General features: G+C 39.7%; 1 protein-coding gene across 2 annotated transcripts in view; it reads right to left on the bottom strand.

Annotated features, from left to right (window-relative positions):
- The window catches only part of Cdk7 (Cyclin-dependent kinase 7), a 72,466-nt gene extending 55,445 nt beyond the window's left edge, over positions 1-17,021 (bottom strand). The window contains exons 1-2 of one of the 2 annotated variants that reach the window (XM_053783015.2): positions 16,776-17,021; positions 11,407-11,466 (exon numbers count right to left, since the gene is read on the bottom strand). In XM_053783015.2, the coding sequence (XP_053638990.1) occupies positions 11,407-11,466; positions 16,776-16,865 (150 nt within the window). In that variant the 5' untranslated portion in view covers positions 16,866-17,021. Of the gene's footprint in view, positions 1-11,406; positions 11,467-12,743; positions 12,780-16,775 lie in introns of those variants that run through there. The other variant, XM_070089420.1, reaches the window with a different exon arrangement.
- Positions 17,022-19,225: the final 2,204 nt, after the last annotated feature.

Raw genomic sequence — 19,225 nt, 5'->3', positions numbered from 1 at the left:
AGTCACTAGAAACTAGCACCTTCCCGAAACTACTCAAGACGGCAAGGGTTACACCAATACATAAAGGTGGTGACCCTACAGATTTAAACAACTATAGGCCAATATCAAATTTACCATTGCTATCCAAAATCTTTGAGAAACTCGTGCACAGGAGACTATATTCATTTATAACAGCACAAAACATACTCAACCCCCTGCCAATTTGGATTCAGGAAAAATAAAAGCACTAACGATGCAATCATAAAAATGCTAGATCTGCTTTACACAGCATTGGAAAATAAGGAATATCCGCTAGGAATTTTTATTGACCTAAGAAAAGCTTTTGATACAGTAGACCACGGCATCCTACTCCACAAACTTGACCATTATGGTATAAGAGGCCATGCGCTTGCATATATCAAATCTTACCTTACTAATAGGTATCAGTATGTTACCATTAAAGACACAGCATCAACAACATGGTCACTTGATACTGGAGTTCCACAGGGAAGTGTCCTTGGTCCCCTGCTCTTCCTCATATACATCAATGATCTTCCAAACGTATCTCAACACATGAACCCCATTCTCTTTTCTGATGACACGACTTATGTCATCTCTCACCCTAATCTTGCCACCCTCAACACCATTGTTAACGAGGAGCTGATCAAAATATCGACTTGGATGACAGCCAATAAACTTACGCTTAACACTGACAAAACCTACTACATTATGTTTGGTAGCAGAGCAGGAGATGCGCAAATTAACATTAAGATCGACAACACTCTAATTGCCAGACATAATGAGGGCAAATTCCTAGGCCTATACCTCGACAACAACCTGAAATTCAGCACCCATATCCAACACATAACTAAAAAAGTATCCAAAACGGTTGGGATCCTCTCCAAGATACGACACTACGTGCCGCAAACTGCCCTTCTCACACTATATCATTCACTTACATATCCATACCTCACCTATGCTATCTGTGCTTGGGGTTCAACTGCAGCAACACACCTAAAGCCAATAATAACCCAACAAAAAGCCGCAGTAAGAATAATCACTAAATCCCATCCCTGGCAACCCCCCCCCCACTCTTCATAGATCTAAACTTACTCCCTGTTCAGTACATCCACACTTACTACTGTGCAATCTACATCTACAGGACCTTAAATTCCAAAATTAACCTTGACCTAAAATGCTTTCTTGATAGTTGTGACAGAACCCACAGGCATAACACCAGACACAAACATCTCTATGACATTCCCCGTGTCCGACTAAACCTTTAAAAAAATTCAATGTATGTCAAAGGCTCTAAATTCTGGAACACCCTACCTGAAAACTCTAGAACTGCAGACACATTCATCACCTTTAAAACTACCATCAGAAAACATCTTATCTCCCTGATACACTCTGTCAACTAATTACATGGATACCACCTGGTGGTTCACACTTACACTCACTCACCCATTTGACCATAAACAGAAATATCAATCTCAATCTTAAAATAATGAATCTTAACTAGTCATAAGTGATACTCCAATACTGAAACTATGTATAGTGCCAAAACAAAAGCATTCACATTGCTAAACTCACAAACTAGTATTTAGTCACTTAGAGATAATACCAACTTACCTCATAATTTTGTAATATTTTAAACTTAAGATTTAATCTAAGTCTGCCCAAAATGCCTAGCCATGCTAGGTGTTCTAGTGGTACACTCTGTAATTATTATTCTACTACATGTAAACCACACAATAACCAAATTCTGTAAACTCAGCATTGTAATCCTTATAGAGAATAAACTTTGAATTGAATTGAATTGAATTGAACCCGCCTTTTTCCTCTCGTCAATTCATCTTTCAAGGACCTGTCTGCCAGCAAGCCTACTCCCAAATATCTGAACACATACTAATTTACTTTTTCCATATTCCCTCCTCTGAATCTCATATCCAATCTTTATTTTCTATTTTTTCTTTTGTTATTCTCATGACCTTGCTTTTTCATATGTTCACTTTTAATTTCCTTCTGTTACATACCCTCCCAAATTTATCTACCAACCTTTGCAGCTTCTCTTCTGAATCTCCCATGAGCAGTGTATCATCAGCAAAAAGCAACTGTGACAACTTCCACTTTGTATTAGTTTTTTTTTTATCTTTTAATCCCACACTTCTACCCAACACCCTAGCATTCATTTCTTTCACAACCCCATCTATAAATATGTTAAACAACCAAAATAAACATTGTATGCATTTCAGCAACTACAACAGCCTATCCTCTGCTTATGAATCACACACCCAAGCCTCTCCTATATTACACTTGCCCTCCATTTTGAATCTTCGCACAAATTAGCAAAGTTTTGCCCTGTTTCTCCGATAATAATACATAACCAGGAATGATTGGTCATGGGGGTCCTCACCCTTCCTCAGGAAAATCATAAATAAAATATTTCCACTACTTCAAGCCTTCTTTCAAGCTACTTCTCACCCTGAAACTAACCAAAAATCACCATTTCAGTAGTACATCTTGAATTCTACTATATGATACCAAGAAACATAAAATAAAACCATATAAACCTTCCTAGAAAACACCTTAAATTCTGAATTTTAAACCAACCACAAGGTCATAGGTTTTCTTTTCCCATCATGTACTGTGTGGGGCAGGATTATTTTGATACTGTGCACACTCACTGCACAGACTCACTCTCTCATGGATAAGCCAAAATTTGCTGCTCACAGCATATTTGAGGGCACTGTGCATTAAACAATGATCTATGTGGAAATTGAAATTGACACTGAAATGTTTATTTCTTTGTAAAGCTCACAATGTGTGGTTTACATATAAAATATTAATTACCAAGAAGGCCACTAGCATGTCTAGGCATTTTGGGCAGACTAATACTAATTCTTACTCTATACTGACACAGGTTATGGAGCATACTGATATTGAAGTTGGGTAACTGCAGTGATTAATTAAAATTAGATTTACAATAGTGAGGTAGTACAAATATAAGAATATAACAATTTGTAAATTTAGTAATGAGAATGGTTTTGTCTTGGCATGATACACAGTTTCTATTAAAGCTCCTATATTGGAGTATCTCAGGCAAACTTATTACTAGCTTAAGATTTATTAGGCAATAGCTATATTGGGAATTTTTGGTGAATGTAAGTGTAAATTAGGGGGAATCACAGATATCAAGAGTAAGTCAATTTTGTTTTGGATGTGTGCATGATACGAATAAGAGTATACATAGATGGTTTTCATGTAGTTAGCTGACGGTGGGATGTTAGGGAGATAAGATGTTTTTCATCGGTAGTTTTGAAAATGGTCGTTGAGTCTGCAGTTCTAGTTTTCAGGCAGGGAGTTCCATATTTTAGGCCCTTTTATGTACATTGAATTTTTGTGTAGATTTAGCCAGACATGGGGAATGTATTAGTATCAGTATTAGAACTCACCACATAATACAGGATATAAACAACCACTATTTAAACCTAAAAGATGAATGATCACATTGACCCTGATCTAAACCTCCATAATCTAACACACAATCAAAACTTATTGGAAAGTAACTGCCTTTATTACACAGCATCACAAGCCAGCACTATCCTGAACACTTCTCAAAGTTTATGAGTTCTTAACTACAACATCAGGTCCTTAAGCAAACACTATGATGACCTCCTGGCACTCCTTGAGTCACTAAAGACACCCTTCTCCTGCATTATTCTTACTGAGACCTGGCTTAAGCAGGACACAATTGATATCTACCCACTACCAGGATACACAGCAATCCACAACTGCAGACCATACCAAGTTGGGGGTGGTACTGCAATCTATTACTCTAACCAACTATCTTGTATTAGCACTAATTGCTTTAGTGATGAATATAGGGAATACATTTTTGCTAATTTTACTGTAAAAAACCTCAAGACGCCTATAACAGTTGGTGCCATATACTGGATACCCCACACAAACATCCCAAACTTCAGTGAGAATCTAAAGTCACTAATAACAAACAGACAAATGAACAAGCACCACCTTCTCTTAGCTGGAGACTTCAACATCAACCTTGGCCTACCAGATCAGACTGTAACTGATTTCATCAACAATATGAACAACGCACTTCTCATACCAACAATAACTAAACCAACCAGGCTCACTGAGACAAGTGCAACCATAATAGACCACATATGGACCAATATACTAGCCCCCCTTAAATCAGGGATAATCACAGACAGCACTACTGACCACTACCCAACCTTCCTCTTAACAAACATTAGTAAGCCACCACTCAAATACAACAAAGTTTCATTTAGACTCCATGACGAGGCCTCAATAAGGAATTTCACAGCAGACCTAGAGACTGTTGACTGGCCTACAGAATTCTCCAATGCCAATGGTATTGACGATTGGACAGACATTTTTCTTAACAAAATACTTAGACTATACAATAAACATTGTCCTATAAAAACGAAACAGATCACGAATAAACGGCTTGGTTGCCATTGGCTAACTAGCAGCATTCTGAAATCCATTGATAAGAAGCACCAATATGAAAAGCAATATAGACAGGGCTTAATACACAAAGATATTCTTAAACAATATTCAACAGTTCTCACCAAATTAATAAAGAAAGCCAAACAACTGTACTACTCCAGCAGATTCACTGACACAAGAGGAGATATAAAAAAGACCTGGAAAACACTTTCCCAGATTCTGGGGACCCACAAACTGAAAAAAAACAAGAATATTGTTCTAACTAAACCTCATGAAACACCACTGCATCCCACTGATACAGCTAACAAGATAAACGACTTCTTCTCAAACACAGGATCTAATCTCGCCAGTAAAATCCCACGTACCAATGCCCGTGCCGGGGACTACCTAGATGGGAAATTTCCCAAATTCCTTCTATCTTGTACCAACTGAGCCCACGGAAGTCACTGCGATCATAAAATCACTTAAAAATAACTCGGGGAATCTGTCTCACGTCCCACCATTATTGTACAAGCGAGCGGCCCATGTCCTTTCGCATGCTATTACATTACTTTTTAACAAGTCACTAGAAACTAGCACTTTCCTGACACTACTCAAGACAGCAAGGGTTACACCAATACATAAAGGTGGTGACCCTACAGACATAAACAACTATAGGCCAATATCAAACTTACCATTACTATCCAAAATCTTCGAGAAACTCGTGCACAGGAGACTATATTTATTTATAACGTCACAAAACATACTCAACCCCTGCCAATTTGGATTCAGGAAAAATAAAAGCGCTAATGATGCAATTATAAAAATGCTAGATCTGCTTTACACAGCACTGGAAAATAAGGAATATCCACTAGGAATTTTTACTGACCTAAGAAAAGCGTTTGACACAGTAGACCACGGCATCCTACTCCACAAACTTGACCACTATGGTATAAGAGGCCATGCGCTTGCATATTTTAAATCTTACCTTTCTAATAGGTATCAGTATGTCACCATTAAAGACACAGCCTCGTCAATACGGCCACTTGATACTTGAGTTCCGCAGGGAAGTGTCCTTGGACCCCTGCTCTTCCTCATTTACATCAATGATCTTCCAAACATATCCCAACAACTGAAACCCATTCTCTTTGCTGACAACACTACTTATGTCATCTCCCACCCTAATCTTGCCACCCTCAACACAATTGTTAACGAGGAGCTGATCAAAATATCGACTTGGATGAGTCAATAAACTTACACTTAACATTGGCAAAACCTACTATATTATGTTTGGTAGCAGAGCAGGTGTTGTGCAACTTAACATTAAGATCGACAACACTCTAATTGCCAGACATAATGAGGGCAAATTCCTTGGCCTATACTTGGACAACAACCTAAATTTCAGCACCCATATCCAACACATAACAAAAAAAGTATCCAAAATGTTGGGGATCCTCTCCAAGATACGATACTACGTACCGCAAACTGCCCTTCTAACACTATACCATTCACTTATATATCCATACCTCACCTATGCTATCTGTGCTTGGGGTTCAACTGCAGCAACACACCTAAAGCCAATAATAACCCAACAAAAAGCCGCAGTAAGAATAATCACTAAATCCCATCCCTGGCAACACAACCCCCCACTCTTCATAGATCTAAACTTACTCCCTGTTCAGAACATCCACACTTACTACTGTGCAATCTATATCTACAGGACCTTAAATTGCAATATTAACCTTAGCCTAAAATGCTTTATTGATAGTTGTGACAGGATCCACAGGCATAACACCAGACACAAACATCTCTATGACATTCCCCGTGTTCGACTAAACTTTTACAAAAATTCAATGTATTTCAAAGGACCTAAAATCTGGAACACCCTACCTGAAAACTCTAGAACTGCAGACACATTCATCACTTTCAAAACTACAGTTAGAAAACATCTTATCTCCCTGATCCACCCCGACAACTAACTACATGATTACCACCTGGTGGTTCAAAATTACACTCACTCACCCACTGACTATAAACCCATAAATACTAATCTTAATCTTAAAATAATAAATCCTAACTAGTCATAAGTTTGCCTATGTTACTCAAATATAGACACCTTGTATTGTGCCAAAACAAAAGCATTCACATTGCTAAACTCAAAATTATGATGTAGTCACTTAGCCTTAATACTATAATCTGTAAGGACTTAATGTTAAGAATTAATCTAAGTCTGCTCGAAATGCCTAGCCATGCTAGGTGTCTTAGTGGCCCCCTCTGTAATTAGTATTTTATAACATGTAAACCACAAAATACCCAAAACCTGTAAATCCCACATTGTAACCATTATAGAGAATAAACTTGAATTGAATGGAATTGAATTGAATATGGGTCCTGTCACGACTATTAAGAAAGTGTTTTAGTCCAGGGTTAATACTGGAATTTATGGTTCTGCAAATGTAGGTTGCACAATAGTAGGTGTGGATGTTCTGTACAGTGAGTAAGTTTAGGTCTCTGAAGAGTTGGGGGGGGGAGTGTTGCCTAGTATTGGATTGCATGATAATTCTTACTGTGGCTTTTTGTTGGGATATTATTGGCTTTAGGTGGGTTGCTGCTGTTGATCCCCAGGCACAATTGGCATAGGTGAGGTAGGGATAGATGAGTGAATAGTATAGTGCGAGTAGGTGAATCTGGTGTAGAGATTTAAAAGCTCATGTGATTGTGTGAGTTTTCATCTGAGCTGTCTCCTGGGATTATCTCTGCTACAGCATTATTTGCTACATTCCTCCATTTTAGGTGCCTTAGGTTGAAATCATCCCAGGAGCAAGATGCTGGGGGCAGGAGCTAGAAGATTTTCCAGACAGTGGTCAATTTTCAAAAGCTGTTCCTGGAAATATTGGGAAGCTGCATCTGGAGGCTTGTATACAACTACAACGACCAGGTTTTGGTTCTCGATCTTTACTGACAAAATTTCAACTACATTATTTGAGGCATTTAGTAGTTCCGAGCACATCAGTGACTGTGACGTATGGGGATATAGTACAATGGACCCCCGCCTTACAAACGCATCGCGTTACGTTAAATCCGCTATATGAAGCATTTGAATGCAAAAATTTTGCCTCGCCTCACGTGATTCATCCGGGACACGTCCCACGTAGCCTCAGCTGCCCCGTGTGTGCCAGTGTTTACAAGCCAGCCAGTGCGGTCGCATCTAAGCATACATTCGGTACATTTCATATTATCACAGTGTTTTTAGTGCTTGTAGCTGCAAAATAAGTCACCATGGGCCCCAAGAAAGCTTCTAGTGCCAACCCTGTGGTAAAAAGGGTGAAAATTACTATGGAAATGAAGAAAGAGATAATAACTAAGTACGAAAGTGGAGTGCGTGTCTCGGAGCTGGCCAGGTTCTATACCAAACCCCAATCAACCATTGCTACTATCTTGGCCAACAAAACGGCTATCAAGGAAGCTGTTCTTGCAAAAGGTGCAAGTTTGTTTTTGAAACAGAGATCGCAGGAGATAGCATCTCTCAAGCGATCGTATGTGAAAAGACTAGGATGTTGCATGAGGATTTAATTAGAAAAATGCCTGCAACTAGTGGTGATGTGAATGAATTTAAGGCCAGCAAAGGTTGGTTTGAGAGATTTAAGAATCGTAGTGGCATACATAGTGTGATAAGGCATGGTGAGGCTGCTAGTTCGGACCAAAAAGCGGCTGAAAAATATGTGAAGGAATTCAAGGAGTACATAGACAGTGAAGAATTACAACCTGAACAAGTGTTTAATTGCGATGAAACAGGCCTGTTTTGGAAGAAAATGCCAAGCAGGACCTACATTACTCAGGAGGAAAAGGCACTCCCAGGACATAAGCCCATGAAAGACAGGCTTACTCTTCTGATGTGTGCTAATGCTAGTGGTGACTGCAAAGTGAAGCCTTTATTGGTGTGTCACTCTGAAACTCCCAGAGCGTTCTGGCAAAACAATGTCGTCAAGGCTAATTTGTGTGTGCTGTGGAGGGCAAATAGTAAGGCATGGGTCACTAGGGACTTTTTCTGTAACTGGTTACACCATGCATTTGCTCCCACTGTGAAAAATTACCTAATGGAAAAGAAATTGGACCTTAAGTGCCTCCTGGTATTAGACAATGCTCCTGGTCATCCTTCAGACTTGGCAGAGTGACTTTATGGGGACATGAGCTTCATTAGGGTCAAGTTTTTGCCTCCTAATACCACTCCTCTCTTGCAGCCCATGGACCAGCAGGTCATTTCAAACTTCAAAAAATTCTACACAAAAGCTATGTTTCAAAAGTGCTTTGAAGTGACCTCAGACACTCGATTGACTCTAAGAGAGTTTCGGAAAGATCACTTTAGCATCCTCAGTTGTGTAAACCTTATAGGTAAGGCTTGGGAGGGAGTGACTAAGAGGACCTTGAACTCTGCTTGGAAAAAACTGTGGCCAGAATGTGTAGAAGAAAGGGATTTTGAAGGGTTTGAGGCTAACCCTGAGAAGCGTATGCCAGTTGTGGAATCCATTGTGGCATTGGGGAAGTCCTTGGGGTTGGAGGTTAGTGGGGAGGATGTAGAAGAGTTGGTGGAGGAGGAGAATGAAGAACTAACCACTGAAGAGCTGTAAGATCATCTTCAACAGCAAGAGGCCAGACCTGAGGAAACTGCTTCAGAGGAGGGGAGAGAGAAATTGAGGAAGTTGCTTACTTCAAAGATTAAGGAAATGTGTGCAAAGTGGGTTGAACTGCAAACCTTTGCAGATGAAAATCACCCTGACACAGCTACTGCAAGCCATGCTGGTGACTATTACAATGACAATGTTATGGCCCATTTTAGAAAAGTCTTAAAGGAACGGGAGGTACAGAGCGCTATGGACAGATTTGTTGTGCGACAGAGGTCCAGTGACTCTCAAGCTGGTCCTAATGGCATTAAAAGAAGAAGGGAAGTAACCCCGGAAAAGGACTTGATACCTCAAGTCCTAATGGAAGGGGATTCCCCTTCTAAAAATTAACAACTTCCACACACTCCCCTCCTCCCATCCCATCAATCATCGCCAGATCTTCAATAAAGGTAAGTGTCATGTATTCTATTCTTAGTAGAGTAGTAATTGTGCATGTCTTCTTCAGTTTGTGTGTATTAAAATTAATATTTCATGTGGTAAAAAAAATTTGTTTTTCATACTTTGGGGTGTCAGGAAAGAATCAATTTGATTTCCATTATTTCTTATGGGGAAAATTAATTCAATGAGCTTACGATGAGCTCTCATGAATGGATTAATATCGTAAGGTGGGTGTCCACTGTATATGCTTACACATACTGGTTATATACCTATCATCATATATAACTTTTACTAGCTAAAATTTATTATCACTAGGTACTTTTTTAAAATTAAACCATAAAAAATTTTCTACTTTTGCTTTACTCACATAATTAAATACAGTATCATCCCATGCCTTTTTTCCCTAAGAGAAAGTATAAATATGCACTACATTTATTTAATGAATTCTTATTTATTTTATTTTTATTATCACACTGGCCGATTCCCACCAAGGCAGGGTGGCCCGAAAAAGAAAAACTTTCACCATCATTCACTCCATCACTGTCTTGCCAGAAGGGTGCTTTACACTACAGTTTTTAAACTGCAACATTAACACCCCTCCTGCAGAGTGCAGGCACTGTACTTCCCATCTCCAGGACTCAAGTCCGGCCTGCCGGTTTCCCTGAACCCCTTCATAAATGTTACTTTGCTCACACTCCAACAGCACGTCAAGTATTAAAAACCATTCGTCTCCATTCACTCCTATCAAACACGCTCACGCACGCCTGCTGGAAGTCCAAGCCCCTCGCACACAAAACCTCCTTTACCCCCTCCCTCCAACCTTTCCTAGGCCGACCCCTACCCCGCCTTCCTTCCACTACAGACTGATACACTCTTGAAGTCATTCTGTTTCGCTCCATTCTCTCTACATGTCCGAACCACCTCAACAACCCTTCCTCAGCCCTCTGGACAACAGTTTTGGTAATCCCGCACCTCCTCCTAACTTCCAAACTACGAATTCTCTGGATTATATTCACACCACACATTGCCCTCAGACATGACATCTCCACTGCCTCCAGCCTTCTCCTCGCTGCAACATTCATCACCCATGCTTCACACCCATATAAGAGTGTTGGTAAAACTATACTCTCATACATTCCCCTCTTTGCCTCCAAGGACAAAGTTCTTTGTCTCCACAGACTCCTAAGTGCACCACTCACCCTTTTCCCCTCATCAATTCATTGATTCACCTCATCCTTCATAGACCCATCCGCTGACACGTCCACTCCCAAATATCTGAATACATTCACCTCCTCCATACTCTCTCCCTCCAATCTGATATCCAATCTTTCATCACCTAATATTTTTGTTATCCTCATAACCTTACTCTTTCCTGTATTCACTTTTAATTTTCTTCTTTTGCACACCCTACCAAATTCATCCACCAATCTCTGCAACTTCTCTTCAGAATCTCCCAAGAGCACAGTGTCATCAGCAAAGAGCAACTGTGACAACTCCCACTTTATGTGTGATTCTTTATCTTTTAACTCCACGCCTCTTGTCAAGACCCTCGCATTTACTTCTGTTACAACCCTATCTATAAATATATTAAACAACCACGGTGACATCACACATCCTTGTCTAAGGCCTACTTTTACTGGGAAATAATTTCCCTCTTTCCTATGTACTCTAACTTGAGCCTCACTATCCTCGTAAAAACTCTTCACTGCTTTCAGTAACCTACCTCCTACACCATACACCTGCAACATCTGCCACATTGCTTCCCTATCCTCCCTGTCATACGCCTTTTCCAAATCCATAAATGCCACAAAGACCTCTTTAGCCTTATACAATTCTTATACAATGTCAAAAGATTTCTACATCAAAAAAGAAATGAAACAAGATATGTTCATACCTTTTTCACAGCAACAATTTGCTTTGTTTCCACATCCAAGGCTTTGTATACTGTTGCAAACTGAAAAATAAAATAACATTCTTAGCGAGTCTAAAACACACAAAATTGTATAGCATAAGTAAGTTCATTTAGTCACAGGTACCCATAAGTACAATTATCATACAGTGTAAATTAACTTGGATAACGCCCCAAAAATGTCAAAGTTCATGCGATTCTTCACCTGTCCATCTAACTTGATAAGTACATACAATAAAGTGCATTATAAGCTATTCTTCCAGTCATGGTATTAAGATAAGCTTTAGTTCGGATTTTTAACCCCTGGAGGGTTAGCCATTCAGGATAACCTAAGTCAGTCAGTGTATCATCAAGGGACTGTCTGTCTGATTTCCACTGGGGTCCTCAATCCCCCAGGATGCAACCCACACCAGTCAACTAACACCCAGATACCTACTTGCTTGCCAAGTGAATGGGATAACAGGTGGAAAGAAACACTGGTCAACAACCAAAATCCTTCTGAGACCAGAGTAGGAATTTCCAACTAATTTTAGGTCACTGATAATGAATATCATGGTTAAAATTGTTTGTTAGCTCTACTTTTCAATATACACCTATGTGTCACAACAGGTTCCAACAGGCTTGTGGCAGTGTGTTTCTTACCACACTCACAGTCTTACTGCCCATCATTATTGTTCCAGCAGTCAGCAGTAGGCGATTTTCTTTGTCAAACACTTCTTAAATGTAATAAATATTCAGTGAGCAAGCTATTGATATGCATGTGAGGTATATTATATTAATTTTGTTTTCCTACTGAATGATATATACTTCTGCTTAGCTGTCATGCTCTGTATTATAATGATAAATTAATGAATAAATTTTCTGTTTGTTGCTTTCTTCTTTCAGATGCCTCATACTTGGGTGAATAGGGCAGACAACTTCTGCTACATTTGTGGTGAGGTGACCTTTGCATCACAGAAATGCTGTATAACTACTATGATTAGAAAGGCATATCATCTATATTTTGGATGCAAGATTGGTGACAGGATAGGAACTGGGCTCCACACATATGCTGCAACAATTGTGCTACTAACCTTCGCCAATGGTTGAACAGGAAGAGGAAAGGAACGCCTTTTGCTGTGTCAATGACATGGCGGGAGCCAACAGACCATACCAACAACTGTTATTTCTGCATGGTACCTAGTTCATCTATCAAAACTTTGGGGGCCCAGTCCCTGGACCCATTACGTACCTCTGTAATCTGTAAATACTTTTGTAACTTGTCATGATTGTGACCAGACCTACCTGGAGTTCATTACCTTTGTAAATTGTGAGTTCATTACCTTTGTAAATTGTGAGTTCATTACCTCTGTAACTTGCTCAGCTATCAAAACTTTGGAGTCCAGTCCCTGGACCAATTATGTACCTCTGTAATCTTTTGACTACTGCCCACAGGATGGGTATGGGGTGCATAATAAACATATTAAACTAAAACTACCTCCAATACAAAAGGGCTTGTCAAAGAAAAAAAAGGGGTCCATTGAATATCTAAACGTTCCATCAGCTATTCGCCCAGTTTCACATGGAGAAGGTCTACCTGTTCTTGATGCACCAGCTTCGGTATCCGTCGAGCCAGAAGAAGAAAGTGGTGAGGAGGACGAAGAGAAGGATGACACTGCCAGATTACAGAGTGACCCAAACTTTGATGAAGCATTCCCATTCAAGGCAGGTGAAATTGCAGAACTAGAGAATGTACAGAGAACCTTTACTGCATGTATAAGTTCCATCAAACACCTTAACTACTGGGAGTGCATGGAAGCACTTGATTTGTACTCACTAGAGTGCAGACGAGAGAGATATATCATCAACACCTGGAAGATTCTGTAGGGACTGGTCCCTAATATGCACACAGCAATCACTCCATACGAAAGCAAAAGACTTGGCAGGCGATGCAACATACCCCCAGTGAAAAGTAGGAGCATCACTGGTATACTAAGAGAAAATGCATTAAGTGTCCGGGGCCCAAGATTGTTCAACACCCTCCCGCCAGCAATAAGGGGCATTACAGGAAGACCCCTGGTTGTCTTCAAGACGGAGCTGGACAGATACCTAAAGACGGTGCTGGATCAGCCGGGCTGTGGTTCATACGTTGGATTGCGTGCAGCAAGCAGTAACAGCCTTGTTGATCAGGCCTTGATCCACCGGGAGGCCTAGTCGTGGACTGGGCTGCGGGGGCGTTGATCCCCGGAATGCCCTCCAGGTAGACTCCAGGTAGCACACTCCTCAGATTCGAGAGTTTCTTAAAGATGGTGACTTTGAATCAGACCTTCATGAGGAGAAGAAAGCAGCTTAGGAAGCATTCAAGTTAGTGGCGAAGGGATTTCTCAGAAACAGAAGGGAAGGTAACTATGAAGAATTGGTGGAAAACCTCATCAAAGCTTACAAGAACATGAGATGTAACATGTCACTTAAAATCCACTTTTTGGACTCATATTTACACTTTTTTTCAGCAAACTGTGGGGCAGCTAGTGACGAACATGGTGAAAGGTTTCACCAAGATATTTCAACCATGGAAAAATGATACCAGGGCAAATGGGGCACAAGAATGCTTACAGACTATTGCTGGACATTGGCAAGAGATGATTCTTCAGCCCACTATAAGCGTCAAGCAAAAAGGCAGAGAGTATGTACGGATTAGAGTTTAAAACATACTGACACATACCTGGAGAGGGTTTCGGGGGTCAACGCCCCCGCGGCCTGGTCTGTGACCAGGCCTCATGGTGGACCAGGGTCTGATCGACCAGGCTGTTACTGTTGGCCGCATGCAACCCGATGTACGAACTACAGCATGGCTGGTTCGTACTTTATTATAAAAATAATCAAATATTACATGTCTTGTATATGTAAACGTATAGCCAATAAGCATTTTTCAAGGTGATATTTGGATTCAGGACATGAAAATACATAAGAATTAACTAAAGTAAAAGGACACAGGTGCAACTAATGTGACATTTTATTGTGAAAACGTTTTGCTCTCCAGGAGCTTTTTCAAGCCGTTACAAATAATACAGACACAGAGGGTATATATAGGTTAGAGTGAGGTGCAAAAATTCTCCTCAAAACAGTAAACCCTGCCATCATATAGTCTCTGCAACACAAGAACACAGCAGATGAGGAATATTGAAACAGACTTTCTCAGATCCAACCACCAACAGAAATATTGTCTAACCTATTTTTACGCTACTCAAGTATGTAATAGCTTTTATAACTTTCTACTCATGTGCAAGTTGACTGTTCTACCACTACTACAACTTATAGTATATTACTACTACTACAGTGGAACCCCGGTTTTCGTCTTTAATCTGTTCCAGAAGGTTGGCCGAAAACCGATTTGAACAAAAACTGAAGTAATATTTCCCCTAAGAAATAACGTAAATCCAATTAATCCGTTCCAGACACCCAAAAATACTAACAATAAATACATTTTACAGAGAATATATACAGTTTTAAACACAGAAAACAATGAGAAATAAATATAAATGACTAATGAAATGCATAAATGAACATTTTACATCACTTTTACCTTGATTGAAGACTCTTGTTGGCATATGGAAGATGGTGAGGAGGGGAAAGGGAGGAGGGCTTATTGCTTGGAAGGGTAATCCCCCTCCGTAAGGACTTCAGGTATCAAAGCCCTATCTGGGGTTACTTCCCTTCTTTGTCTTTTACTGGCACTAGGACCAGCTTGAGAGTCACTGGACCCCCTGTCGAACAAAAAAATCTGTCCAGAGAGGCCTGTTTCTGGCCTCTCTAAGATTTGCCTAAAATGGGACATGGCATTGTCACTGAACATGTTGCTGACACGGCTTGCAACAGCTTTGTTAGGGTGATATTTCTACACAAAACTTTGCACAAAACCCCACAAAACTCCAATTTGCACAAATGTCCTTAACTGCTGAAGAAGGCACATTCTCCCCTCTCTCTTCCTTCTCCTCTGAAGCAATTTCCTCAGCTAAGGTCTGTTGCGGTTACAGATGAAGGTCTTGCAGCTCTTCAGTGGTTAGCTCTTCCCTGTGGTCATCCATCAACTCTTCTACATCTTGGCCAATCACCTCCAATCCCCCCCAACACTCACCTCCAACACCCCCAAAGACACAATAGATTTCACAACAGGTGTAGGGTCGGCAGAGTGAGTCATGAATGTATGAGTGGACGTGTCCCACAGGCAGGTGGATGCGTGTAGTACAGACGATTTCCAAGCGGATGTACGAAAACAGGGAAAATTTCACCAAAAGTGGTCGAAGACTGAATTGCACGACAACCGGATCGAATGAAAACCGGGGTTCCACTGTACTACTACCACTAGTATTACACCTCACTCTAAGCCTATACATACCCTGTGTCCATGTTTTGTTTGTAATGGCTTGAAAAAGCTCCTGGAGAGTGAAACATTGCCACAAGAAAATGTCACATTAATTGCATTTGTGTTCTTTTACTTTACATATGTCAGTAATTCTACCAAAATTAATACAAGAATTAACTAATCTCATTTAAGAAGCATACAACTATTCAAAAATTGTTGATTAGTGAAACACGTCTAGCGTTTCTACCCTTGCTGGGGCTCAAACCACAGACACTCAGTGTATGAAGCGAGTGTTGCCTACCAGGCCATGGGCCTTTTATTATTTAGGCTAAAAGTTAATATTATTCCAATCCTAACTAAACACTAAACCCATAAGGTTCATTATGCAGGGCCTTTTATTATTTAGGCTAAAAGTTATTATTATTACAATCATAACTAAATGCTAAACCCATAAGGGTCATACAGCATATGCTAACAGTTAAAACAGTTCTTCACTGAAAAATCCCCTGGTCACTTTCCTCAGTGTAACTAACAGCACCATTAAATTGGCCTGCAAAATACAGTATGGTATTCATATTTAAGGAGCGCTAAATACGCAGGGGTCATATAGCGCCTGGGGATTGGCAGGCATTCAGGTTCGACCTAAAGAAGAGAATAAACTTACTTACTTAACTGGACCCATTTCTTTGATCAAGAGCCAATCATCAGTTTCAAGAAACTTTCTTTGAGGGGGAATATGCCAGAAGGAAAATGTTGATGACTTACAAAAAGTCAGTCAGAGATCACCGGCATCCATCAAAACTTTTCCTGCAATTTTAGGAACCAAAAACAAACAAAAAAAATATGATCACTGAAATAAATATTCTTAGTGACATGTGAAACGAAACTAACATTAAAAAAAAAGGGATGCGCTAAACCTATATGGGTACTAGAGTGATGTTTCAAACAACCGCAACAGTGTGCTCTCCATAAATGTTAAAATACCAAACAAATACATCCCATTCTGGCTAACCTGCCCTTCTCCCAAAAAGTCTATTTTTTCATATCTCTTCAATTTTTCCTCTATACGTATTCTTCCTCGCTTTTCTTCAACTGTCTCCATAATTTCAACTTATTAATGATATATATAATAATATCATTTAGCTGTTATTTCTTGTGGGGATATTTGTTTCTTCTTTACAATCGAAGTTGGTCTCCCTGGAACTTCTGGTAGACTACACAACATAACACATGTGTGTTGGGTATATGGTACATTCGGCCCAAGGTCCGTTGTTGTTGGGTCTATGGTATCTTAGTAAGTTTATTCAGGTATACACAAATTTATTTATTTATTTATTTATTTATTTATTTATTTATTTAAAAATTTGTGCACACATACAGAGGTACAAAAAATACAGAAAAGAGCAGTATGCCAAAGCCACTTATACTATGCATAGCATTACGGGCTGGCTTAAAATTAACTTAAGATGAACTAAGCAATGATGACATCGGTGATAAAACTTTAATGTAAACAGATTACTATAAAGCACAAGTGAGTATTACAAAGACAGGTCATATGGTTGTATGCATTGTTGTACATTCAGTAGAATGGAGTATTCTGTTAGGTAGTGTATTTAAAAAATAATAAAGTTAGATTGGGTTTTAGGTTTAACATTTATGTGATATAATTGTGAGAAACATTTAAGATATACAATTTATAAGGTTCAGTTATTCAGTATTTATTTGGTTTTGGGTGAGTAAGTGATCTTTGAGAAGAGACTTGAATTTATAAACAGGTAGTGTTTCTTTTATATTTACAGGTAATGAGTTCCAGATTTTAGGGCCTTTTATGTGCATTGAGTTTTTGCAAAGTGTGAGATGGACACGAGGAACATCAAAGAGTGATCTGTGCCTTGTGTTATGGTCATGCGTTCTGTTGAGGTTGGCAAGGAGATGTTTGAGGGGAGGGTTAATATCAGAGTTAAGTGTTCTATGTATGTAATAGGTGCAGTAATAAGTATGAATGTTTTGTATGGTGAATAGGTTTAGTGTATTGAATATTGGTGGAGTGTGCTGCCTATAGTGAGAATTTGTTATCATTCTAACTGCAGCCTTTTGTTGGGTAATTAGTGGTCTGAGATGGTTACTTGTTGTTGAGCCCCATGCACAAATTCCATAGGTGAGATAGGGGTAAATAAGAGAGTGATATAGGGCCAGGAGGGCTGACTGTGGAGCATAGTACCGTATCTTCGATAGTATGCCTACAGTCTTGGAAATTTTCTTAGAAATTTGTTGTATATGTGTATGAAATTTGAGTCTATTATCAAGGTGGATTCCTAAGAATTTTCCCTCTGTTAGCTTTGTGATAGGTGATCCGTTTATCATTATGTTAAGAGGGACATCTGTAGCTCTGTTACCAAACTGAATGAAGTAGGTTTTGTCAATGTTTAGTGTAAGTTTGTTAGTCCTCATCCAGGTAGATATTTTCTGTAATTCTGTATTTACAGTATTGGCTAGCGTGACTGGGCTCGGGTGGGAGAAGACGTATGTAGTGTCATCTGCAAATAGTGTGGGTTTGAGTAATTGCGAAGCGTTTGGTAGGTCATTTATGTATAGGAGAAAGAGAAGAGGGCCAAGGACACTTCCCTGTGGGACACCAACTGTAATTGGTTGTGCAGAAGAGTTTGCCCCATTTGCATACACATATTGGCTTCTGTTGCTGAGGTATGACTTGAGGTAGTTGAGGGAGTGCCCTCTTATACCATAGTGTGACAATTTTACGTGGAGCAAGTCATGGTTAACTGTATCAAAAGCTTTACGTAAGTCAATGAAGATCCCCAGTGGGACTTCTTTTTTCTCTATTGCAGTGTATATATGTTCTAGCATGTGTATAATAGCATCATTAGTATTTTTATTTGGCCTGAATCCAAATTGGCAGGGGTTGAGTATGTTTTGGGAGATAAGGTAGGAGTAGATTCGTTTATGAATTAATTTTTCGAAGATTTTTGAGAGAGGGTGTAAGTTGGATATTGGCCTATAGTTATTCAACTCTGTTTGGTCTCCTCCTTTGTGGATCGGGGTGACCCTTGCTATTTTGAGTACTGTGGGGAAGGTGGAGGATTCAATGGATTTGTTAAAGAGTGTTGCAATGATTGGTGATAGCACTTGTGACACTTTTTTGTATATAAAGGGTGGTAAGGTATTTAAATCTCCTGCCTTGTTTTTTAGCGTGTTGATAATAAGGGAGACTTCGTATGGGTTAGTCGGAGCTAGGAACAGTGTGTTCGGGTAGTTGCCAGTGAGGTAGTCATTTGGTGGGGTATCTGAGCTTGGGATTTTATTGGCAAGGTTTTGTCCTATAGTGGAGAAGTCATTGAGTCTGTTTGCTGTTTCTGTTGGTGGGAGTTGGGGTTCATCTGATTTTGCTAATTTTATTTCGCTATTTCGTGATATCTTTTTTGTTCCTAGAATTTCTGATAGGGT

Source organism: Cherax quadricarinatus, chromosome 28, assembly GCF_038502225.1.
Source record: "Cherax quadricarinatus isolate ZL_2023a chromosome 28, ASM3850222v1, whole genome shotgun sequence".
Classification (NCBI taxonomy): Eukaryota; Metazoa; Arthropoda; class Malacostraca; order Decapoda; family Parastacidae; genus Cherax; species Cherax quadricarinatus.
This window is presented reverse-complemented; position numbering and strand designations above follow the sequence as displayed.